This window comes from Cydia strobilella, chromosome 7 (genome assembly GCF_947568885.1).
Source record: "Cydia strobilella chromosome 7, ilCydStro3.1, whole genome shotgun sequence".
Taxonomy (NCBI): Eukaryota; Metazoa; Arthropoda; class Insecta; order Lepidoptera; family Tortricidae; genus Cydia; species Cydia strobilella.
In genome coordinates, this window is record NC_086047.1 from 10,498,858 (window position 1) to 10,525,136 (window position 26,279).

The following is a 26,279-nucleotide window of genomic DNA, read 5'->3' on the forward strand; positions in this document are numbered from 1 at the left end:
ATTGTACTGAGTATATAAAAGTATTACAAAAAACCCGACACCCATACCTTTCATTCTTCACGAAATATTTAAGTTCAATTATGTACGTTCTTACAAATAAATTCTTTAAAAGAAATCTTCAACCGCAGTAAGTGTTGATTGATATGATTTTAATATGAAATGTGTCATATGAAAAGAAATCACCCAATTTATTTTAATAAATAAAAAATTAGTAAATAAAAACTGAATAAAGTTTTTTCCTGGTGGTGAATTACAAAAAAATATAACAAATCTAAAATTAGGAATTATTTTTATTTAAAGTGACTACATTTGTAAACAAAAAACTTAAATGTTCTATTCGGGTTCACCGGTAGATGTAGAACTAAAAAAAAAATTCGTTTTGAGAAGTACTCGTACCATTTCAATACTACAAAATCACCGATCATACATGAACTGGTTGCTGTAGATTACTGTTGGATAATTTTTGTGCCTGTAGATTTACTGTTGAATTATTTTTGTGCCTAGTTGATTACCATTAAACCTATAATTTTGTGCCAGACCTATAATCAGTGGTCAGCATGCAAAATAACTCTGGATTGAAAATTACATTAACTTACTTTTGATTTGTACAGCCACCTTTGCATGATTTACACTGGGCTGTGCATGGTAAGCTGACGCGACGACACTCACAACGCATAGTTTCGCAGCCAGATTTGCAGCCACAATGGTCCAAGAGGCTTAATTGCGACCAAATCGCTGTAACAGCCGACCATTCCGGAGTCCAACTCTCTTTTTCCTCAGTCCATCCCCAAGAAGATGGACATGGTATGGAAACTTCTGGTTTCATAGCGTTTCCCCATATATAAGCCGCTCGAAGTGCATGTTTATAGAGAGCAGCTGATGTAGGTGGCAGGCTTGACACAAGCTTGTTTTTTGAAGCAAACAAATATTTGTGAACTTCATTTACGTTTATGTGTTCCGTTTGGCCAAACAATAACACAAATCTAGTGTTACTTTATTCTAAAATTAAAATATGTAGTTACACACCTGACAAAATCAAAAACTTAAAAGTTGACATACTCCTACTTTCCCGTCTTTTTATAGTGGCCAGAGAAAGGCAGCTTGATCTGAACGAATTCTTCCAGTACGAAAACCAAATTTGTCCACCTTCGTTGTCAGTCAATGGAGGGCGTCGTTCAGGGAACAAATCTGATTTGGCCGAGAAATTAGAACCTGCCAACCCTGCCATCTACATCAGCTGCTCTCTATAAACATGCACTTCGAGCAGCTTACCAAGAGGGCCATATATGGGGAAACGCTCTGAAACCAGAAGTTTCCATACCATGTACGTCTTTTTGGGGATGGACTGAGGAAAAAGAGAGTTGGACTCCGGAATGGTCGGCATTTACAGCGATTTGGTCTCAATTAAGCCTCTTGGACCATTGTGGCTGCAAATCTGTCTGCGAAACTATGCATTGTGGGTGTCGTCGCGTCAGCTGGCCATGCACAGCCCAGTGTAAATCATGCAAATGTGGCTGTACAAATCAAAAGTAAGTTAATGTAATTTTCAATCCAGGGCTATTTTGCATGCTGACCACTAATTATAGGTCTGGCACAAAATTATAGGTTTAATGGTTATCAACTAGGCACAAAAATAATTCAACAGTAATCTACAGCAACCAGTTCATGTATGATCAGTGATTTTGTAGTATTGGAATGGTACAAGTACTTAACAAAACGACTTTTCTTTTTCAGTTTTACATCTACCGGTGAACCATATAATTTGACATCACCTAATAATAATTAGTTGCCCGTTTATTTTTATATTTAATACACTGACAATTATCTGATTCAATTCGGCTTATATGTATAAAAACGCTTCAATTGACCTACTTTTATATATGTATGTATGTATGTATAAACTCTTTATTGTACAAAGACATAGAACACAAATATGCGCATATGTATTATACACATAGATTTAAGATTAGATTCTAAGTATGCATGTAATATTGCTATGCCCCCACGGGGTCCATGTGGAACTACCAAGAATTTGTAATACCTATAAAACCATGGTTGCAATAAATGAATATGAAATATGAACCCGAAGAGGACATTTAAGTTTTTTGTTTACAAATGTAGTCACTTTAAATAAAAATAATTCCTAATTTTAGATTTGTTATATTTTTTTGTAATTCACCATCAGGAAAAAACTTTATTCAGTTTTTATTTACTAATTTTTTATTTATTAAAATAAATTGGGTGATTTCTTTTCATATGACACATTTCATATTAAAATCAGTGCACTTACTGCGGTTGAAGATTTCTTTTAAAGAATTTATTTGTAAGAACGTGCATAATTGAACTTAAATATTTCGTGAAGAATGAAAGGTATGGGTGTCGGGTTTTTTTGTAATACTTTTATATACTCAGTACTATATATAAATTTATTAAACTATTCATGTTCCATAATATTTTTTTTAAGAAATCAAGTAAAAACTATCAATCGAGTAAGAAAAAAAATTAAGATGCCGCTTTTGCCAAAAGGGTTCAGTATATGTTTTATGAGTATTTTTTTGTAAGTAATGTATATAATGAGCTTTTATTTGAGATATTAAACATTGAAATCGGTCAAATAGTTAAGCTTGTAGAATTTTTTGAAATATATTTTGAAGAAATTTACACTCACATTCAAACTTTTATATTTCGTGAAGTATGAGAGGTATCGGTGTCGGGTTTTTTTTATAATACTTGTTATTTATTCAGTAATATATACATGCATTAAGCTATTCATGTTCCATACATTTTTTTTGAGAAACCAAGTAAAAACTATCAATCGAGTAAAAAAAAAAACTTAAGATGCCGTTTTTTGTCGAAAGTAATCAGTATATATTTTTTGAGTATTTTTTTAAAAGTAATGTATATAATGAGCTTTCATTTGAGATATTAAACATTTAAATCGGTTCATTGGTTTAGCTTGTAGAATTTTTTGAAATATTTTTTAAAGAAGTGGCGCCATCTCTGTTCCTAAGGGGTGAAACTTGCGCTGCTGCGGGTCAAATCACTCAGTTTGGTCCCTACTAGCACTGTGCAAAGCGGCTTGCTTTTATCATGAAGTGCAGCATCCGGGCAAAAAATGGCCATAACAAGTATGACTATAACTGAAAAGCACATACTGGTTTCGGCGCATTCGCCACAATGACTTCATCGGCGCGTGCGCAACTGAAAGACAGTGCACCGTGCGTCATTTGCACTATGAGTATGTTTAACTGCTCCTTGTAAATGTATCAATAAAACATATTAATTAGGTATTGTAGTGAATTGTAAAAAGACTAGTACCTAAGTAACTAAGGCACTTCATAATGCCTAAACGTTCAATAAAACCGATTGTGATTGACTGTATGTTTTGAATTTAATAAAAACTTGTACAACCGTAACTACTATTCGTTATTGTCCTGTGTTATGTAGCATTAAGTGAAAAAGTATTTACAATGACATCATCTTCTTTTGCTTTTGCTAGCAAACAAGGGATTGTTGATCGATTGTTCAATAATATTTTATCTGTTGATCTAATTAGTTTTTTGAAAACGAATGAACGAAGTCTATCTTTACTTCGATGCAGTTCATACCTAGTTTAAGTTTATCAGCTATAGTTTTAGTTATCCATCTGATGAAGGGATCAGGCAAGCTAAGCTAAGTTCTTGGACGCATAGGTCGCAAAGTTTCGAATAAAGTTGTGCATATTTTTATCCATGCATGCCAGTAGGCAAACCTTGCCAACTTTACGCATGTTTAGGTATTTGTGAAATATCGTCATAAACCTTATCACAAGAGGTGCGATTCTGCTACATGCTTTGAGATATATCCCCTTATTAAGATAATCAATATTACGATAAATTTTGATTAATTATATACTTTAATTATATAATTTTTCCTTATGTGATTGTGAATGCATAATATACGATACCAGGTGATGTTTATCGTGTTTTTTTAATGCGTCAGTGATCAAAAACAAAACATTGAAACATTTGGCTCAACTCTACTTGCTGTATAGAAAAGTGGATACTGTTGAAGAGGGCACCGAATGTACTTCTTCTTCTTTCTTCTATTACTTCAAAATTTTCTATGGGGCAGCCGATTATTTTTACAATTTTAGGTTGATCCAAAGTATAACATATTTAGTATGGCCTACTCGTACACGTTCATCGCGCCGATTGCCGATGGAAATCAAGATTTGCCAAAACGCCCAATATACATTCGCGAACTCGTTATACCTAATAACCATTTATTAGTTATATAACGTACAATCACCCCTAGAATAAATACCTCGAGATCATTGCTCCATACCTACAAATGGGTGTCAAGGGCACGTCGATAGCGTCTGATAATTTATCATCTTTATCAATTGATGCTGCTTTTCGTGACGTGTGTAGTGCCATTATAATGACGGGGTTAAATGGCACATCTCAATGATAACTTGTAATTTTAAAAACGTTCCCAAAATAGAGCAATAATTTATCATATCACGCTCATAAGCAATGTGTATCGAAATTACACAATAATATATTGCATGATGAATGACAAAGCAAATAAAAACTGATCGGAAACGAATTTATTGGTCTGGCGCCGTAAAAGCGTTTTATGCATTTTAACGCTATGAGTCGTGTAAGATTATCGCAGATACTTGCAAAACTGCATGGGCGGATTATTCATTTCAGTTCATTGTATCCGGTTCGAAGTACCAAAATATTTTGAAAATAACTTACCATACACGAGTATTTAGTCAGCCGATTCCATTGCCAACGTTGTTTTCTGCTGTGTGTTGATGGTCGCCGATCATGGCTTATCTGAAAAATAAATAGAAAATTAATAGGTATGCGGGTAGTTTGCTTATAAATTACATGTGTATGTAGCAGAAAGTTGTACTAAGTAACGCAGGATTTGAATTTAAGACACCTATTTAGAAAGCAAAGTTACTTCAGCATACTCTATGGAGGGTTAAGGGTTATACAACGGTTAAACTGATTGGATAGCTAGCAGAGTTCGAAGTTCGAAAGGATAATTATCAATGATAGTTATCTTGATAATTATCGTGATTTTTATGCCTGATAATTATCGAAAATTTACGAAATATAACTTTATTATTTAGATTGTTACATGAGGATTATCTTATATGTATTTCAATTGGTCAGTTTTTATTTATACATAGCAAAAAACGCGCCAATCATTATTTTTTACTATCAAAGAATTCAAAGAAATTAATATAGCACCATCCATACCTGGGATATCTATCCGATAATTATCAAAGACTATAATTATCTGTATAATTTCGAACCCATAGCTTATGCTCAGGGCTCAGATCGAATGCAAACTCCCATCGTTGTATTCACCTTCTATCCTTTTTGATTTGAAAATAGCATCACCCTTTGACCTAATAGTCCTCTTGTAAAGTATAAGTAGTCACCGATCTCAATAACCCTACATCAGTACTGACCAATGGCAAACAGGAAGGAGTTAGCGTATAGATTAGAGTTCGGTAGCAATTGGACAATTGTACCGCTATTACCCACCGTTCACTAATCGGCACCAATGCATGCGACAGTATCGTGCGATAAGGGGATATTACGCAAAATAGTCAAGAGTTTCAATCTAAAAATAAGGAGATATCAAAATCCGTAACGTAGTGTAGCTATTACATTCCTTTCTTAGATTCTGCTTCTACAGCGACCTAGCTTAGCACGTGTCTCTTTGACAAATAAATACATTGACTAAGTCCCGCAGTAAGCTCAATAAGGCTCGTGCTGTGGATACTTAGACAACGATATATATAATATTTTTTAGGGTTCAGTACCCAAATGGTAAAAACGAGACCCTATTACTAAGACTCCGCTGTCTGTCTGTCACCAGGCTGTATCTCATGAACCGCGATAGCTAGACAGTTGAAATTTTCACAGATGATGTATTTCTGTTGCCGCTGTAACAACAAATACCTACTAAAAACAGAATAAAATAAATATTTAAGTGGGGCCCATACAACAAACGTGATTTTTTTGCTGTTTTTTGCGTAATGGTACGGAATCCTTCGTGCGCGAGTCCAACTCGCACTTGGCCGGTTATTTAATACCTGCGTGTGCATATCCCCTATACCTATCTACTACCTCTCTACCTATGTTTAAATCGTACGTACGTAATCGTGTATGTACGAGTATATTGTATAGGTAGGTATCAAACGTTAGCTAGCTGGTATCAAAACACTACGGCAAAACAAAGAAAGCCCGTAATTAACATTGAAATGCAGTGAGGCCCTACCACGAAAAAAGAAAATCTAAATATATTAGCCTTATTCGTCTCTCTATCGCCCGAATATGCAAAAGCGATAGAGGCAGATAACGAAATTTCGATCTTCGCGGCAGGCCCTCTGGTATCGAGTCGTTTAAAAAACCGAGACCAAACAATTAGGTAAGTTATGTAAACATGTTACATGGTAATGTGTATTCTAAAACGCAGTGAGTATAAGTATAACCTACATAGAAAACAATGAACAGGTTAATCTATCGTTGACGTTCAGTTTATTGCAACTGATTTATAATGGTGTAATAGGAATTAACAGCACAAATCAGGTTTTCATTTCAAAAAGATTTTTATACAGAATTTATCTAGTGTCAGTAGGGGCTAGTAGGTTATTCCGGACAAATATTGGCTTGAGCTGTAGACCACGCAAGCGCTGCGCTATTTTAAAAGTCCCCGGCAAGCTCGGCCGAATTTCACCTTCCCATACAAACGGAGTTTTCATTTTAAAACTACGTGTTGGATTGTAATGAAACTGCACATACAATGACATGAGGTATATCTAGGTCTATAATTAGTTTATATAGCTCTAGTATATAAAACATGCGATTTTGGCGGTCTCTCCAGTTTTGCTGCCATAGAACTCGATAGCGTTACATTGCCGGTCTGCTCCGACTTCAAGTACCTCGGTTCGCTCGTACAGTGCGATGGCGATATTGACCGTGACGTGAAAAACCGGATTAGCACAGGATGGATGAAATGGCGACAGGTTACGGGAACCATTTGTGACGCTCGTATGCCCCTTCAGTTGAAGAGTAAAATTTATAAAAGGATCATAAGACCTGTCGTCATGTATGGATCAGAGTGTTGGGCCCTAAAGGTGACGGATGAAAAGAGATTGCATGTAGCGGAGATGAGAATGTTAAGGTCGATGTGTGGCGTGACGAGAATGGATAGGATAAGGAATGAGTATATAAGAGGAAGCCTGAAAGTTGCACCCATAACAGAAAAATAAGGGCAAATCGCCTAGCATGGTACGGGCATGTGATGCGGAGGGATGAAAGTCATGTGACGAGAAAGGTATTAAGAATGAATGTGGAGGGAGGTACGAGGTGAGGAAAACCGAGGAAAAGGTGGATGGACTGTGTGAAAGATGATATGAAACTAACGCAAATGAATGATGAAATGACGGGTGACAGAAAGGTATGGAAGAAAAAGACATGCTGCGCCGACCCCAAGTGAATGGGACAAGGGCAAGCGAATGATGATATAAAACAAACGAAATAGAGCAAAAACAAATTTTGTATGAAAAACTTAAATTCGCTGTTTTTTTTTTACTTTGGTATCTGAAGCTACATAAACTAATTACAGACCTAGGCATACCTTATCCTATTGTAAGTACAAAGTTTCAGAGTAATCTAGCTAGTCGTTTTAAAATGAGAGCGTAACTACGTTTGTATGGAGAAGCATAGAGTAACTGATACTAGAGCGTTACTGTCATAGTAAATTTTGTAACCCCAGTAAATTCACTGCCATCTGTCGACACACTTTAAAACTAAAAATGAAGATTTATAAAAATACGATAGAATGTATTTAAATATAGATAAATGATTATTTTTATTCGCATTAATTATTTTTATGATTTTGACCCATGTTCTTTCACTGATATGCGTTAAAATTGTTAAATAACAAACGAAACCGTCAACGCCATCTATACGACTGTAGGCCAAAACTAGTAGCGCCCTCTGAACGAGAATCAAATTTCTTGATTTTCGAGGCACGTTTTTTCCTTAGACTGTATCCATCTATTACGGAGTTATATCTATCTTTGGGAGAACCGAGCTTTCCGGGGACTCTTTAAGGCCAGAGCACAACGGCTGCGTGTGCGTAGACCTGTGGACGTGGCGCGTGCGATAAAATGTTAGAGCCATGCACGCAAGCGGTGAGCCGTTTCTTATAATGTGCACGTCTATATACGCACACACATCCCTAGTAGCATTTTGGTAGGCATTTGTTTGTTTGTTGGGCCTTTGTTTACTTACAGAGGCCCAACAAAATACTGTACCAAAATGCTACTAGGGATCCGGTGTGCACAGGCCTATAAACAATTTCCATAACTGAATCAACAAAAAAAACCGTCCAAGTGCGAGTCGGACTCGCGCACGAAAGGTTTCCGTACCATTACGCAAAAACGGCAAAAAAATCACGTTTGTTGTATGGGAGCCCCACTTAAATATTTATTTTATTCTGTTTTTAGTATTTGTTGTTATAGCGGCAACAGAAATACATCCTCTCAATCATCTGTGAAAATTTTAACTATCTAGCTATCACGGTTAATCAGTCTTTGGCCTGATACAGCCTGGTGACAGACGGACAGACAGACAGACAGCGGAGTCTTAGTAATATGGTTCCGTTTTTACCCTTTGGGTACGGAACCCTAAAAACATAGGTATAATCATAGAACTTGCTCTACATTTTACGAGAATCAGTTGAAAAACGCGATCTATTGAGGAGAACGGCTGCATGGACATATAAAATCAATTTTACCTCAAGGGAGCAACTTGGGCCCCCTTTTATTCTTGGTATATATAAACGACCTTCCTCTTACTATTCCACATAAGTGCATATTATTCGCGGATGACACTACAATATTAATAAAGGGAGAGAATATTCTAACATACGAAAATAATATTAATGATGCCTTGGCTGACATACATAGTTGGACATTTCATAATAATTTAAACATAAATATGACAAAGACATTTTTTATTCAATTTCATTCATATAATAGTAATCCATTGCAATTAAATGTAAATTATAATAACTCTTCCATATCGAGTTGTGAAAGTATAAAGTTTTTGGGATTATATATTGACCAGCATCTTAATTGGAAGGAGCAGGTCGACTTTGTCTGCAGCAGATTAGATCGATTCGTATTTGCGTTAAGGAAACTGAGACACACTATTAATACTGCGGCGTCGATTACAGCCTATCATGGTTATGTGTCCTCGGTGCTAAATTATGGATTGCTACTTTGGGGTAACTCCGTAGATGCCGAAAGAGCCCTCCTGTTACAAAAGAAATGCATCCGCGCAATAATGGGAGCTTGGGTACCCGACAGTTGCCGACCACTCTTTAAGGAATTAAACATACTACCATTACCTTGCATGTATATTTTAAAAGCGGTTCTATTTGTAAAAAATCGCCCAGACATATTTAAAATGAGATCTGAGTTCTTCTCAGGGACTCAGAGATCTCAATATCAAAATCTAATATATCAGCCAAGATGCAACACGGCTATATACAAAAATAACGCGTATAATATGTGTATCCTACTATACAACAGTATGCCTGTCAATTTAAGAAGTCTAAACACAACTGAATTAAGGAAGAAAATGACAAGCTTTCTATTAGAACATTGTTTTTATAGTGTCAAGGAGTATATTGAGCACAATAATGCGAATAATTAATATTACATACTTATAATAATCAAATTCAATATAAATTTTATGTAACGTAGTTATAATCAACCAATGTGATGTATTATATGATACTAGTCCAAGTGAAATATATTAATCGTAATTGTAATTGTTATTGCATGCATTAAAATTAAATTCAATAATAGAATTATTTTCAGTCTAACATATGTGCTAGACTGATAATTAATTGTTATGTAGGGACTATAAAATTTGCGCATCGTTTAATCACGATAGAATACTGTTCAATATACTACAATAACATCCTGTAACTAAAATTAAGTATTCTTGCAAATAAATGATTTTGATTGATTGATTGATTGATTGAAACGGAGACGGTTCGCGCTCGCTCGGTCGATATAAATGCTAGTCACTTTCTGTCTGTTACATGTTTATGCTTAAACCACAGAAATGATTTAAATGAAATTTTGAGAATTTGACTCCTGGGACATAAGATAGTTTTTATCAGAGTAATTATCCCTTAGCGGGAAAAAGGGGGGTTTCATTTACTACGGAACTTGGAAATGGAAATAATAATTACATGCAGACAAATTTGTGGGTAGATCAAGATGCTATTACTGATCTATAGTTTTATACATATCATACAAGTTACTGAATATCAAGCAATGAACAGCTGTTTTGGCTCGTAAATATTCAAGACATAATGAAAGATCCAATAGAAAGTTAAACTGACACAACCAGCTGTACACAAAGTTGAAGCTTAAGTGAAAATACTGGTCGGACTAGTGTCTGACAGTCCAGTAAATGCACTCTAATTTGCTGTTAACCTTAGTAAAAGTTGTTTATGTGTGATTCCTACTACCATTAATAATGGGAAATCAGACATTTCTACCTCATCTTAATAAAAGCAAAGAGACACTACGATTTTCTTTCAACTATTAAAGTATTTCACTAAAAAGTAACAGTGACTTTATTTTTTTTAATATACATATCTTTACACATGTCTTTAACCTTTTATATGCCACTGTTAAAATATGCTATTAAATCAACTCACTGCCTCTGCGTCCCATCTAAGACACACGGTAAAAGCGGCAGGTTCAGTGGCAGAAATTGCCGCCAAAAATAAGCATGCCAAATACTCCGGGTTACAGGGGGCGTACGATTTTGTGCCCATTTCTGTCGAAACAGCCGGACCATGGTGCAGCGAGGCGTCCGAATTGTTCAAAGAACTGGGTCGGCGGCTGAGAGAGAGGGGGAGCGATCCCCGATCTGGGTCTTGGCTTGTCCAACAAGTCTCCATCGCCATACAGCGCGGCAACGCTGCGAGTGTAATGGGGACTTTTGGACCAGGCATGCCACAGAACGGGTCTTAGGTTAGTTAAATAGTTTTAAGTTTGTGTTTGTATAGTTTTTTTTTGTAATAATATGTAGTAATTTGTAAGAGGTTGTTTGAGATGATTATTGTTATGTAATTATGATGACAGAATAAACTTTATTAATCAACCCTTGAACGTTTAAATTAAAGTTAGTCCCAGTAATTGTAACAGATATTACCCTAAGGATATGAAAGGTTAACCCAATTTGAAGTTGGTTTATTTCATTCATGGTCCATACAGTTGATGGGTTTATTAAGTATCCGCTATTAGGTATGCTAATACAATTATTAATGCTATTATGTATTATGTTTGCAATAAAATATTGAGTATTGAGTATTGAGTAATAGCAGACATGTACGTGAAACTGATAAGACCACATTTATAATGCCATTACCGTGCATAAAGATTCACAAACATATTACAAATTGTGCCTTGTTGTACAAATTGTTTTATTTTTTTATAATACGTGAATTCTAGATTATTTTATGTTTGTGTTTACTGTTTAGGCTTTATTTATGCAAATGCACCAATGCTTGAGCCAGGGACCGGACAACCCTTTCCACAATAAAACCCTTTCAATGGGCGTCACTTAAACACGACTAACACATTGACCATTACCAGCGAAGAGGAAAACTGGAAGACCTGTCAAACGGTGGACCGATGACATAGTAGAGGTTGCCGGGAAAGACTGGATGTACAATGCCAAACATAGATATTTATGGAAGAAATGGGAGGAGGCCTTTACCCAAACGGGATCCATACCCCAAGAAAGAAGAAAAAATAACAGAAACAACAACAGCATAAAAACATATTTTAACCAAATTTAAATAAAAAAAAAAAAAACTAAATAATGGAAAAGAGTATGGAAACAAAGAGGCTATAATAATAATAATAATAATAACACATTGAAAGACTTTCCCTTTTGAACTGCAAGCCCATTCATACCCCTACCTTTGACTAACCCTGACCGAAAAGCTAACCAAAAATAAGGCTAGCCCTTAATAAGGGTTACCCTTACCTTTAAGCGCTTTTTATAAAGGTTTCCCTTTGCGTGAAAGGGACAGGATTAGTATATATCTACGCTAGTGTATGAAAAGGAAAGAAAATACGTGTCTAGTCAAAGAACGCCGCCGCCGCCGCCGACAATCGCTCGGATTCAAAGTAATGTGTGCTTTATGAACTAGGTAGACAACTTAAATTAGGACGCTTATATGCTAAAAGGGAAGCCCTTTATAAGGCTAACCCTTATAAGCAATATGCAAGGTGTTGGTGAGCAGATGATAAGGGTTTTGTAATATATACTAATCCTGTCTCTTTCACGCAAAGGGAAACCTTTATTAAAAGCGCTTAAAGATAAGGGTAACCCTTATTAAGAGCTAGCCTTATTTTTGGTTAGCTTTTCGGTAAGGGTTAGTCAAAGGTAAGGGTATGAATGGGCTTGCAGTTCAAAAGGGAAAGTCTTTCAATGTGTTAGCCGTGTTTCAGTGTCGCCCATTGAAAGGGTTTTATCGCGGAAAGGGTTGTCCGGTCCCTGATTTGGGCTACCAATTACTCAAATGTGTTAGCTTTATATAAGGGTTTTTAAAAGCAAATGAAAGGGTTTCATCTGGCAAAGGGTATGGTGTGTTAAGCCTTATGCAATACCCTAATAAAACCCGGATAAGGGATAGCGAGCCGGTCCCTGGCTTGAGCTAGCATCCACTGATATAATATTAAAATCCTTGCTTCGGAGGGCTTCCTTGTTGAACATTAGGTTCTATGAACATAAATTAATATGACAAAAGTACTAACACTGCATTAAAGCTAGTAAAAAGAATAATAGCAATGGGCGTTTCACCGGTAAAAATAATATGTGGTATTTTCTATAAAAAGAGACCTTATTGTCGATGGCGCTTACGCCATTACAAACATTGTTCCGATATAAATACAATGCCGCGCGACGCTGTGCGGCGTAAGCGCAATCGACAATAAGGTCCCTTTTTATAGAAAATGCCCCATATAAAATATTTGCTTATTACGCCACCATAGCGAAGAAAATGTGACAAGTTAGAGCCAAACATACCATGAAACACACTAAGTTTGTGCGCATAATATGATTTAAATAAAATAGAAAAAGCTAGAACGCTACCTACCATAACAATTCGTGTCACGGCATTATGGACTTTCAGACGTCAAGTCCTCGTTCAGGCGGCATTAATTTATTTGGAATGGTTATTTCAAACACTAATCGGTTTATGATCACATTTTCTATAATATAAATAATGTTTGCGGATATAAAACGGATAATTATACCGAAAATATAAAATAAAATTTCGGTCGGCACATCGAACTTTGACACTTGACACTGACATTAATTTGACAGTATGAAGTATGACAATGATAAGTACGGTTTTCCAGACTACCGAACCATGGAGACTGTATAAAGGAGCCAAATCTCTATGTATGAAAAGTGTCCATCATAAAACAGTAATTAGGCGGCGCCACCATACACCGAAATACTACCAAAAACAACCTACGTAATTTGGTCGGGTTATTTGTTGCCTTATATGGTTCATGTTATACTCATGTCCCAGAGCCTAACTAGCGCCACCGAAAGAGATTAGGAACTAACCGAACATTCTCCTCACGTGTGAAAGTCAAAAACCGACATTGGCAAATTCACCCCGTGCAAAATTGCGGGGAGTAAAAGCCAGATAGGATAAAAAAAAAAAAAGTACGGTTTTATTTGTATAGTTGGTCCTCAGAATAATATTATTCTGAGAGTTGGTCAAACCAAATTGGCAGTAAATAAGAACCAAAAAAACTACACTCATCCTTTTCTTTTGGGTGCTAGTACTAGTGTAAGACAAAGATAGTATGATTATCTGTGTCTATGTTTGAAATCAGACAGTTCTATGACAAACTTATATGCTTCTGACAGGCTAAGACCATAGGCCATACTGCCTTTCTTCGGTAAAATTGTCGTGAAAATGCCATTTGGGTTATTTACCTGATTTACCTCTCCATCGCGCGAATATGAGTGAGTAACAGAAGCAGAATCTGTATTTACTTCTGGATTTTAGAAACTGCGACAGGGAATCTCACTTCCACATATTGCACAAGGTAAAATTAGATTGGTGCGTGATAGTCAGCAAATAAAGCAGCTTACACACCATCGCACCGCACCAAGGTCATTGTGCGATAGTGTGTTACGACTTTAAGATGAAAATCTTAAATGCAGTGTCATGTAGTAACCAAAGAGTAATAGTATATGGTAGGAACTTCATAGATGAATGATAAAGATACATATTAAAAAGTAAACATACAAAACAACTTAGTGCCTATTTAATAAAAAAACTTGTACTTAAAAAAGCTAACACGCATTCTTATAAAAATAATTTGTACTTGATTTTTAATGCTACCTATATTAAATGTTAATCATCAGGTCTTTTCCTCTTTAAAGATTTCTTTTCTTTTTTCTCTTTATTTGCTTTATAAGCAGCATTCATTTTTGCCATATTATCTTTGTGAATCTTGTCATGTTCAACAATTCTTTTAGGATAGCCTTCACCAACCACACAACCAGCTCTGCGTTGTACTTCTTTTGGTGCCTTCCAAGGTTCATAAATAAATGCTTCAGGGTATTTTGCTAATTCTGGGACATACTTCTTGATGTATTTACCTTCCTTATCAGTTTTTTTGCCAAAAGCCACAGGGCTATAAACTCTGAAGTATTTATAGAAGAAAGCTGAAGCTGACAGCCACATCCAATTACCTGCATTGAGAGACCAGTCATAATCCAGTAAATAATCCTCAAATACTTTGGCTCCTTCCTCCCAAGATATCCACAAATCTCCTCTGGTTAAGAAACAAGCCACCATGTGTCGGGCTAAATGATGTATCCAGCCTTCTTGCTTCAACTGGCGCATTATGGCATCAACAAATGGAAATCCAGTCCGACCTTCAGCCCATGCTTTCAGATGGGCCTCATTTTTACCCCAAGGAATTTGAATGCATAGAGGGTTACCACCCATTTTGTCAAAGTTTTCAGTGCCTGTTCCTGCAGTGTAGTAAAATTCTCTCCACATGAGTTGGCCCATTAAAGATACTGGTGGCTCTGTGTGTCTCCTACCATTTTCAACTTCTTTCAATTTATGATAGAACAACTTTGCAGACACACAGCCATGGCTAATATATGGGCTTAACACTGTAGTGCTTGGTTCAAGACTGTTTGGAAATGAATTAGGCTTCTCAAACTTACACACCCACTCTTTTCTAGCCATGTACATGTCAAGTCTTTTTAATCCTTCTGTTTCACCACCAATATATTTACAAGGATAAAGTGTGGACTCATCGATACCCAAGTCACTTAAATTTGGGACATCATACTCCTGAGAATCATGATCAGATGGACGGCAACTATCAGATATCTTTTTATTTATTTCTATACATGCTTTGACAGGTTGCTCCGATGCTAAAGAGAGAAACTTCTGGTATGTCATGGGTACACTTCCATTGTTTTTCTTTAACACACTATTGCAATCATAAACTGTGTGTTGGACTCTCTTAACAACAAATATATCTTTTTTCTCAGCAATTTCCTCAATTATATCATCTTGCCTCACAAGTTCAGGATCAATGTCAAGTTGTAAAGTTAAATTTTTCACTTGCCATTTGCCAAACAGCTCTGGTAGTTTCTCTTCTGCTTTTCCTTTTACGATGTACAAGCGAGTATTAAGTTTTTTTAAGTTAGCATCCAGATCTTGTAAACTTTGTACTAGGAAGCGCAGCCTGTTTACTCCAATCTTATCTTTGATGTCAGGATCTATGACATATATTGGTCTGAGGTAGTATTTTCGGTTTTCTGCCTGAAATTAACAAAAGGCTAATTAACTTAACTGATCCTTGAAATGATAGTAAACTCCTTAAGCCTTTACATAGTACAGAACTGATTAGCCATGTAAATTACAAAGTTATCAGAGTATTTGGGGATATTTGAAGAGCCAGAGCCACATCTTGGATTTTTTTAATTGAGCTAAGAGTAGGCATGGCTCCCAGTGAGCTTTATTAAATGTGGATCTGAGTTGACAACGAAACCAATATCATTGTAACCAAGTGTCCTTTAGTTATCTTACCTCGTTTATTGCATTTCGTAGGGCAAGGTTGTCATGTACACGTAAATCTAGACGGAACCAGTGAATAACAGACGGTAATGTAGCTGCTCCTGCCATAAGTTGAATCGATCTCAACATGCAATGTAACACGTCAAAATCTACACCTGTGCTGCAAGTAATTATAATATAGTTAGCAAAACAAAAGCTTTTATACAAGTTTCTAACGTGTTATTTGATATCATTATCACTATACCTACATTGGCTTATTGTGAATTGTGATGAAAACCTTGAGACACCTTAATGCTCTTATTGCCTTGATTCTATTCTTGTGAAATAATTACAATTACAGGGTTAAACGAACGTACCTGAAGTGAAGTTCTATTCATAAGATTTAATTGAATTTAAATTTTCTTCTTAAAAATTAAATTAATATAATTAACAGAAAATAAATTAAACTGGCTGAAGAAAGTTGACAAAACTGGTAACTTAATAACTTTATGTATGGGTAAAGGACGAAATTTTATTATCATCGAGATATTCGGGATGCATATTATTTGTATATTTTTTCTCTTGACATTTGAAGAAAAAATGGCGCAATTTCGCGCTCATAAATAAAGCCTAGTACACATTTTTGTAGTTGACCTTGACCTTTATATAATAGTAATAAATCAACATCAACTATAACTATAAAATCGGTTTCTCTAGAAATGGAGACGTGGCCTTATTTGTCCAATGAAGAATTTCTAAACGAATCGATTTTGTGTACGGATCGTTACCATAGTAACCCATCCCATTCTTGATGTCAATAGATGTCAATGATGTGTCAATGTCAACAGTGACAGTACAGTACTATTGAGAACAAATTTGAAAGTTTAATGGAATGGAATCTACCTCAGAATCATGGTTTAATTAAATTTTAAAACAGTTTTGATTTCGGCATGGAAAGTTAAAAAAAATATGCAAAATGCCCAAAACTATCGAACTCACAGTTGAAATTGTTGTGCAGAGGGTAAGTTTTGCAAGTTAAGTGTTTTTTCCTTTTTAGGGTTCCGTACCCAAAGGGTAAAAACGGGACCCTATTACTAAGACTCCGCTGTCCGTCTGTCTGTCCGTCTGTCACCACTTCACCAGGCTATATCTCATGAACCGTGATAGCTAGACAGTTGAAATTTTCACAGATGATGTATTTCTGTTGCCGCTATAACAACAAATACTAAAAAGTACGGAACCCTCGGTGCGCGAGTCCGACTCGCACTTGGCCGGTTTTTTCTAAAAATCAGCTTATATCAGAAGTGGCAGTGAAACAGTTTTTAGTCGCCTGTTCACCACTCGCATATTCCGACATTTTCCTCTCTAGATTTTGGCACTAGATGAATATTTTTTTATGAGTTCGATATTACCACTATCTGTGTCTGTAAGTACGTTTTGTTATTTTTTTTTTTGATATTCTTGTTTTTTATAAGAACTAGGTTACTTCAGTCAGCGCTAAAAACGGCCAAATAAATGTGCCGTAAACGCCTAGCATACAAAATCGGCAACATTAAACGCAAAAATGAAGACGGTCAGACACAGATAATTTCTTTCTCATTCCATTCCCAAAATTTAGTTACGATTGGTTAATTTTTGGAGGAGGAAGATGTTGAGAACGAAACCTCGATTTCTGAGATTTTTATGCAGGATTTTTCGCCTGAGCTGCATTGTCCTTATCGCACTAATCTTAGGAGCCGTCCCCGACAGCGCAATTGAGATATTTACACCTAAAATTCTCAAATCTGAAAAGGGGCTCAGCTGATTTATCCTCTTAATTTAAAAAATAAAGTTCACTTCCCACTTTTCCCAGGTTTCCTGTCCAGGCGTGTGGCTGTGTCAAGATGGCAGTGTCTCGCTCATCGTATCCGCTCTGGGCACAAGCTATGAAACCTGTACACTACCCCCCACCTTCCCCATCGAGTTCAAGGACAGATTGTACTTCCGGAAGAGGTTTCAAGAAACCTGTGCATTGAGTAACATGTGTTGTTTATTGAGTAAGTTACTCAGTTTACAATTTGGCATTATTTTTAACTTGTTTTTATTTTCATTTAAATATCATTGGTGATAATAATAATAATATAATAATCATTGGTGATAACTTGTTGTATTAGCAGGGGTTCCCAACCTTTTACACTATGCGCATCACCCAACATTATGCTAAAATACTACGCCCTGCCTTCCTAGAGGCCGAAATGGAGAATACATAAATACTAATTGAGGCTTGTAAAGTTTTATCAATAAGGGGGTAGATAGATATGGAGCAGCTCGCTGCACCTCCCTTGGAAATTACGCTCCCCAAGTGGGGCCCCTGACTGGTTGGGAAACCCTGTGCTCTGAGGTTAATATTGTATTCAAGGAAATAAATATACATTTTAAATTGCAGAAGATGAAACCTTATACTGTGAGCTAGTGCAATGGTGCCAAAACTGTGAATCTGGTCAATGTAACATCCTCGCCCAGTACCTCGGCTCCCTTAGTGATGTTCTGTTTCCGCCAAAGATGTGTTGCAGTGACGGGGTGGACTTGCTCATGAGGAGGTCTAAGAAGTATCCTGTAAGTATTTCATCATTTATATAAAAAGTTTGCATTTATGATTTAAAAATTTAAGAGCTAGATCACGACAGAGCGGTGTGGGTGCCACAACGTAAACGCCGCCGCCAGCATGGTCGACCTAAGAGGAGATGGCGGGACGACCTGGACGCATTTCTCAGCAACTGGATGTATGCTGCAGTTAATCGGGAAGATTGTAAGTCTAGGGGGGAGGCCTTTGCCCAGCAGTGGGACACTTAACAGGCTCGTTAAAAAAACCGGACAAGTGTGAGTCTGACTCGCCCACCGAGGGTTCCGTACTTTTTAGTATGTTGTTGTAGCGGCAACATAAATACATCATCTGTGAAAATTTTAACTGTCTAGCTATCACGGTTCATGAGATACAGCCTGGTGACACACAGACGGACAGCGGAGTCTTTTTAATAGGGTCCCGTTTTTACCCTTTGGGTACGGAACCCTAAAAAACCCTAGATAAAAATGTCGGAAGACTGCTTGGCACACATTTCTGTTTGAATAGGCACAAACCTGAAGTCTGCCTGTTGTAAAAGATCAGGGTCAAGGTCAGAAGTAAAGTAATCCAACTCTACTTTGTTGCGATTTTTATCTGCTTGTTAAGGACATTATTGTGTAGGTTATGTGTGTGCATGGCAAACTGTGTATGGCCACTCACTATGTATGGCTTACGTTTTTCGTGTTCAAACAGTATTTCTCTGCTGATCAAACCAACAAATTTTTTAAATGTTGTGTCTAAGACTCTTGTGTCAATTTCATTGTCCAATGTGTATCTTTTGCGTCTCACGTTCTGCTTAGTGAGAGAGTGAAACGCAATGCACATTGGACCAAGAAATTGGACAGGTTCGAATACCAACCTAACCAACTTGACTAGTAAAATTTGGCTGAATACATTTAAAATATTTTTAGGGTATTCTCTCGCCAAAGATCGAGATAGCTACAAAAGTCCGCATAGATGAAGTTTGGGACCAGAAATCCGAGCAATTTAATGTAAATATTCAGAACATCAAAAATATCACCGATTGCAACTGTATTCCTCGTTCAGGGCCAAGGCAGAAGACCGTCTGCCACACTCCAGAGTACCACAGGTGAAATTATTAGTATTAAAATATGTCCATGTTATGCATGTTAAATAACTTCAAAAGCACACACTTTTCAGTGCTCTAGATCTCTTCGTAGACACACTCATAGACACGCCAGTTAAATTTCAGTTTCACCTAGGGAGATATAGGCGTGTTTGTTTGTACGTACAACATAAATGCGTGCTTTACCACTTAAATGAACGGATATACTAAGTGCGGCTTTTAAAGCCCTATCATGGAAGTCAGTGGCGCCGCCTATTTACTGTTTTTTGATGGACACTTTTCATATATAGAGATTGACATTTCTATACCATCCATAACAGATAGGTTTAGATTGATGTTCAAGTTATGTAAAACCTTAATCTGACGATAATATGGAACAGTATCCTAATTCTACAATTTGAAGAAAAAAAAAATTTTTTTTTTAAGAATTTTAAATATTCCTGTCGTATTTATAGTCTGTCAAGGGACTGTCTCAATTCAAACATAGACAGAGATAATAATACTATCTTTGTCTTACACTAGTACTAGCACCCAAAAGAAAAGGATGAGTATAGTTTTTTTGTTCTTATTTACTGACAAGATTTGCTTGACCAACTATATTTTATTTAACATTTAAAACTTTCGCGGTTTAAACACATATTAAATCACATTTAGTAACGGGTCTATCGCGAATTTATTTTGTTACCTTTATTTACCGACGTTTCGACACAGGTTTCACTGGTCGTGGTCGCGGCTAACTGACGTCCCAGCAAAATGTCAAAACAGAGATTTGTGTGACTACCCCACGAAAAGTGCATTTAAAGTTCGAGGTAGACATCACATTTTCAAACCACCCACTACACATAAAAGTTAATTATTGTCAATAGTCCGACACACAACACTCACAACATCCGCGCACACATCTGAAGATAGATCCCTTGGCTTTAACTTCTGGATCACTGGTCCCCAAGTTGCCGATAAGTTAAAACCATCTTCCCTATTAAAATTTCTGGGGTGCTTCTTGATTTCAATCGCTTCTCGCACAACTCGAGGATAATAATGGCGTTCAGTGGAGACAACTTTTGGTTTATGAAGCTCAATCCAGTGATTTGCGCCGCATGTAAGTAGATGTTCGGCGATCGCGGACTTGTTTACTTGGCGATTTTTTACTGCCGCTATGTGTTATTTCACTCTCTCTTGCACACCACCACCACCACGACCAGAGAAACCTGTGTCGAAACGTCGGTAAATAAAGGTAACAAAATAAATTCGCGATAGACCCGTTTCTAAATGTGATTTAATATATATTTTATTTGTAATTTTTTTTGTGCCTAAAAAATTGAGCAGAATTCCGCTAACTAAAAGAAAATCGACCAAGGGGTTCAAGACATCACAGTTTGAAGATTTCTAAATAAATGTTGGTTGACAACGAATTTTTTTAAGCTCTAGTTACTTCAAATGTAGCATCTTGGGCTCCCCTGTTATTAACATTATTTAATTATTTCGTTAAAAGCGTATTATTAAAATAATGACAACGGAGGGCTATATGGGGACATTGTAAGAGACAATAAAGAAAGAAAGTTGATATTAGTGCCTATGAAAAGTATTTCAGACTCTAATTTTTATGTAATCATTCCAGAAACAAATGTCCTACTGGCACACCGGGCACGAAGTGCCGGTCGAGGTCCAGGTCGCGGTCCGGGGGCTCCGGTAGCAGTGTCAGTCGCGGCCAAGACAAATTCCGCTGTGCATACTCCGAGTAAGTATATTCACTTACATATCTTGGCGAAACAGACGTATCTTGTTATGTGCGTCTCTATCATTCTTGGTTCGAGCGATAAAGAGGCAGATAGATGAACGAAAGAACTAGGTGGCTGATGCGCTCTTAATCCTTGCTCTGAAATCCAATCCAAACTCTACGATCCTTACACGTGGAGAGTGGAACAGATAATATCATTCTACATAATTATAACTATGTCAAAATATAAGTGTGAAACGACAACGACTATATGAAGATAGAGAAAAATTTTGAAAATATTGTCACCAGCTATATTGTCCCTTGTTCCTTCATCATCACATACCTATTTAAGAGCAGGGAGCTTGACGGTGGAGCAATTAAACTCGACCCGAATCAGATATTTTACTGCACTTAATGTGTACATTGTGTACAGAGGATCTTAGGCTTTAAAGACAGTCTTAACATGAACCCTGCGAAGGTATACACCTACACACGACGTTTACGTCTTTTCCTTTACTTGATCCATTCCCTGACTTCAAATCTCTATTCTTTGATCCTTACCCTGTTCCCCTAGTCCCACATGCAAGAGAGCGACATCCGCGCAGGGTCCGCGGCGAGACTATTGCGTGTTCAACGTGAACGTAGCCCCGGACGACTGTTGGAACAATGCCACAGGCAACTATGATGATGATGAAAGGTAAATGGCATCCTTCTTCCTTACCCTGCTCCATAGTCCAGTATGCAATACCGACGACGGCGCAGGCGCGGCAGCGAGACTATTGCGTGTTCAACGTGAACGTAGCCCCGGACGACTGTTGGAACAATGCCGCGGGCAACTATGATGATGATGTTAAAAGGAAACGGCATCCTTATTCTAAGGAATAAGGATGCCGCTAGGATGCTGGACTATGGAGCAGGGTAAGCCCTGCTCCATAGTCCAGCATGCAATACCGACGACAGCGCAGGCGCGGCAGCGAGACTATTGCGTGTTCAACGTGAACGTAGCCCCGGACGACTGTTGGAACAATGCCGCGGGCAACTATGATGATGATGTTAAAAGGTAAACGGCATCCTTCTTCCTTACCCTGCTCCATAGTCCAGCATGCAATACCGACGACAGTGCAGGCGCGGCAGCGAGACTATTGCGTGTTCAACGTGAACGTAGCCCCGGACGACTGTTGGAACACCGCCACGGGCAACTATGATAATGATGTTGAAAGGTATATCCATGCAAGGTAAACTAAGGAAGAGATCCTTATTCCTTACCAATCTTACCATATCCCTGTGTCCCTTAACCTCACGTGTAAAGTCAGCGTCAATAGTAGCGGATGGAACAACGCGCCAAAAGTATCTGCCACGCCACCCTTCATTACTTTTCCAAATAGAGATATGTCTGGACAGTTTGCCTTCAAAAGTATCTGCAACAGTTTAATTGTTCTATATGTCGGCGGCCGATCGTAAAGTTTCTCTGTAATGTTTAACGGTACCTAGTCACATTAAACCAATAGATAGATAGGATAGGTTCGTTAGGTTGCTTCTGATGCCCGAAGGGCAACCTGTTCAGAAATAGGAGCCCCCGCTTTTATGCCGATCGGCCGCCGAAACGAAATTTAGTTAATGAATACTACATGTTACTAATGTTACTTATTGACTAATTACAAAACTTTAATATAAACTAAATGCTGATGGGGCAAATATACAATATGATGCATGTGCAATTTACTTGTACAAGTCCATTTTTAGTTTCATTCCTCTAATCATATCCCAAATAATGGAGTAACATCAGTGAATAATCTGTTTATATAGCGCAATAAGTATATTTTTTTTAAATGTTTAACTTCTTCCAGGGGTAGAAAGCCAGATTTCGCGGCTAATAGCGAAGAAAAAAAAGTATTACTTGAGAGCCGATACGTAGATGTCGATGAGAGACACACTCACGGGTACGAAGACATACAAACTATAAGCCATACAAATGGTTACGAAAAAAGCAAACCTTGCGTCTGCGAAATCTGTAAACGATATCACGAATTATTTCACTCGGACTCGGATGCACACGTTTCGTGATAACCAAAAATAAGTTGTATGCACATTATCATAAGATACTAAATGTATTTGCCCCTTCGTAAGTACCTGTTTCAATATTTAATATTGTTTGTAACACTGCCTTATTTATTTAGGATTGAAATTTTATTGTTGTATTGTTTTTTACGAATTGTATGTAAGTACGAATCATGAAATAAAACGAAACACACATAATTTAAATTTATTTTTATTATGCTGAGAGTAAGGTAACTTAACAATTATTAAATAATTATCTAATTGATATGGCTCCACTTTTATTCCTTTAAACTACTTAAAATTTAATAAAATATACCTATCAAATAAAGAAGAAGAATGAAAATTGGAAGTACTAGTCAACATTTGGCAGTAGGGTAATAAACACCTTAAAATGTCGTAATACTGTTCTTTGCCGTACAAGAGTATATGATGATTCATTAAGATTTAACCTTTTCCATGCCGTGTCAAACACAAAAGCAGTCATCCAGACGCCACGTGACACGTAGGTCTATGTTGCTCTGTGGTCTATGACCGATTAATCGGTCTTTAGCGTTAAACCTACGGTGGTATATATCGGTCATTGGCGTCCAAAAGGTTAAGGCCCATCTAGACGGTGCGAGCGAGTTATGTTATATTGCAATATTAGATCGGTCAATTGAATTAGTTGTAGGTAACTCGGTTTTCGGCAATATAACGTAATTCTCATTGTGAGGTCGCGCACCGGTTACCTGAGCCTTTAAGAAGAGATTTGCGGAAATGCCAATTTTCATTTATTATTTCATATAGGTACTATTTCATTGAGCACATGCACATTCACAGTCATATATGTATAAGTGCTTGAAGGACTTTTCTACGAAAGTAGAAAAGGGAAAGCTAGATAGTTCAAGAGTAAAGAAATGGAACAGAGTCACAGCTTCCAACAACAATATCCAACCTTGTTGCGAGAATACGCAAAAAAACGCCGTTCATACACGTAAAAAGAAAACGAATTTGCGTTGTTTTGACATTGTCGCTCTGTTCTTTTTATTTACTCTATCGATAATAGTTGATAATAGTATAGATTCATAGACATCACGTTTTTGACAAAACATGTGAAGAACGAAAAGATAAACTTGTGATATGTGCCTAATTAACCTAATACATGCATTCGGCACATTTTATTATACAATATTCATGCATTCTAGGCCGGAAGACGGTATACAGTCAGCCTTTCGCATTTAGTTATTAAAAGTCTATATAGTCTGCATCTTCTCAAATGATTTTTACGCTTAAGACGGTAATCTGTTAAACAAAAGCCATTGTTCCTTTTGTGGGAGCGGGCGGCCATTGGTGTGCCATTGTGTCTGACAATGGCACGCGCCGTAGCACGCGCTCAGACTCAATGGAACACAATGGCCGACCGCTCACATAAAAGGAACAATGGCTTTTGTTTAACAGATTACCGTCTTGGGCGTAAAAATCATTTGAGAATATGCACATTTTAACATATACTACTTTAGTTATAATTTCTTTGTACATTCATTTATTTACTTAATTCCTAGCGATACAACATTGAACAGATCCTAAATTATCTAAGTTCCAGTTCAGCTTTTAAGATCGAAATTTTAGTCCAGCTTTTACAGAAAATGACATAAGAAATTGAATCAACTTGCCCGTATCGTATCCGATTTAAAAGGTATAAAAGACACCTCATAAGATACAATGGTACAATGGTACATGTACAATGGTAGATACAGTGGTACAATACCCACACCCTATAAGAGTGGTACAATTCTCAATTTTTTACTCGAATAACAAAGTATGTATCCCATATTTAAATCGTCAACTACAAAATTTCCGCATCAAATTATACGGAAAATAAAATTCATCTTCCAATACAATCTGATACTAGATCACCAAACCTGTTCTAAACATGCAAAATTTTATAAAATCTAATAGTTATGTAGACAATTAGTTGATTTAGATATCTTGATTACTGACACAGGTTTATAATCACATTCTTGTACAATTACAACCTGTGTTGATCAGTTATAATACGATTCATTGATTAGAACTTTTACTATTTTTTTACTTTATATTCATCACTAAAACGGGACTTAATTGCGTATTAAATAAACTAAAAATCTGTCTTATCCAGTTTTTCTACAGGATCATGGGCGCAATGTCGTCGTCGAAACGTCGGTAGTAATTGCACGATTAACTCCGGTTTTAGTGAATAATAATTATCAATTCGACTGTAAGTCGAAAACAAACTTTTCATAAGAGTCACAGTATTATTATCACGGAGTATTAACAGTAACCTTGTGTCCTTTCAAGCTGTTTCGTTCCTTTCTCCTAACGTACTTGGTACAGTCGCACACAAAAGCGAAAAGGGCGATCACAGCGAAAACCGCATAAAATATGGCCAGAGCTATTAGGAAGCTTTCTTCTGACCACTCCCAGATGTTGTCGGCGCGGAGGTACTCGAAGTTGGAGAGGACTTGGGTGCCGTTTGGCGGTGGGCATTGGGATTGTACTATGATGTCGTTGTATGGTCTCTGGAAGAATAAGACAAATAAAAGGTTAATTAAAGTCGTCGTCAATCTGCAAGTTCTATTGCAGATAATTTAAACAGGTTATTTTACCTTCATTACTTCGTAATCTTGCTCTTTAAA

General features: G+C 36.9%; 4 protein-coding genes across 7 annotated transcripts in view; 1 reads left to right on the plus strand and 3 right to left on the minus strand.

The window, feature by feature from the left end:
- Positions 1-13,328, minus strand: part of LOC134743097 (cystinosin homolog) — a 52,739-nt gene extending 39,411 nt beyond the window's left edge. Inside the window, exons 1-2 of the mRNA XM_063676420.1 lie at positions 13,213-13,328; positions 4,746-4,826 (exon numbers count right to left, since the gene is read on the minus strand). The gene's annotated coding sequence lies outside the window, so the exon portion shown is untranslated. The remainder of the gene's footprint in view (positions 1-4,745; positions 4,827-13,212) is intronic.
- Positions 13,329-14,388: 1,060 nt separating this feature from the next.
- LOC134743070 (cryptochrome-1) lies at positions 14,389-16,692 on the minus strand. Of its 2 annotated transcripts, none has more exons than XM_063676360.1 (3): positions 16,539-16,692; positions 16,195-16,342; positions 14,389-15,927 (listed from the first exon to the last, which is right to left on the minus strand). In XM_063676360.1, exons 2-3 carry the CDS (start codon positions 16,309-16,311, stop codon positions 14,494-14,496), a joined length of 1,551 nt encoding a protein of 516 aa, XP_063532430.1. In that variant the 5' UTR covers positions 16,312-16,342; positions 16,539-16,692; the 3' UTR covers positions 14,389-14,493. The 2 variants fall into 2 exon arrangements, with proteins under 2 accessions (XP_063532430.1, XP_063532431.1); XM_063676361.1 differs by having other exon boundaries at positions 16,431-16,585.
- A 352-nt stretch (positions 16,693-17,044) lies between these two features.
- LOC134743116 (spermatogenesis associated 6-like protein) lies at positions 17,045-23,821 on the plus strand. 3 transcript variants are annotated; one of them, XM_063676451.1, is made up of 6 exons: positions 17,045-17,182; positions 18,014-18,197; positions 18,587-18,756; positions 19,675-19,853; positions 21,469-21,588; positions 23,415-23,821. In XM_063676451.1, exons 1-6 carry the CDS (start codon positions 17,138-17,140, stop codon positions 23,629-23,631), a joined length of 915 nt encoding a protein of 304 aa, XP_063532521.1. In that variant the 5' UTR covers positions 17,045-17,137; the 3' UTR covers positions 23,632-23,821. The 3 variants fall into 3 exon arrangements, with proteins under 3 accessions (XP_063532521.1, XP_063532522.1, XP_063532523.1); XM_063676452.1 differs by having other exon boundaries at positions 23,421-23,821; XM_063676453.1 differs by lacking the exon at positions 23,415-23,821 and adding an exon at positions 22,142-22,289.
- Positions 23,817-26,279, minus strand: part of LOC134743082 (ATP-binding cassette sub-family G member 8) — an 87,767-nt gene continuing 85,304 nt past the window's right edge. Inside the window, exon 19 of the mRNA XM_063676392.1 lies at positions 23,817-26,162. Coding sequence (XP_063532462.1) covers positions 25,905-26,162 — 258 coding nt within the window. The 3' untranslated portion in view covers positions 23,817-25,904. The remainder of the gene's footprint in view (positions 26,163-26,279) is intronic.

Excerpts from the sequence above, each read along its gene's own strand:
- LOC134743070 (XM_063676360.1), bottom strand. The coding sequence starts at position 16,311 with ATGTTGAGATCGATTCAACTTATGGCAGGAGCAGCTACATTACCGTCT. Across the intron at positions 15,928-16,194 it reads TACGAAATGCAATAAACGAG|GCAGAAAACCGAAAATACTA; the intron begins GTAAGATAACTA and ends TGTTAATTTCAG.
- LOC134743116 (XM_063676451.1), top strand. The coding sequence starts at position 17,138 with ATGCCCAAAACTATCGAACTCACAGTTGAAATTGTTGTGCAGAGG. Across the intron at positions 18,198-18,586 it reads TAACATGTGTTGTTTATTGA|AAGATGAAACCTTATACTGT; the intron begins GTAAGTTACTCA and ends TTTAAATTGCAG. Across the intron at positions 18,757-19,674 it reads GGAGGTCTAAGAAGTATCCT|GGTATTCTCTCGCCAAAGAT; the intron begins GTAAGTATTTCA and ends AAATATTTTTAG.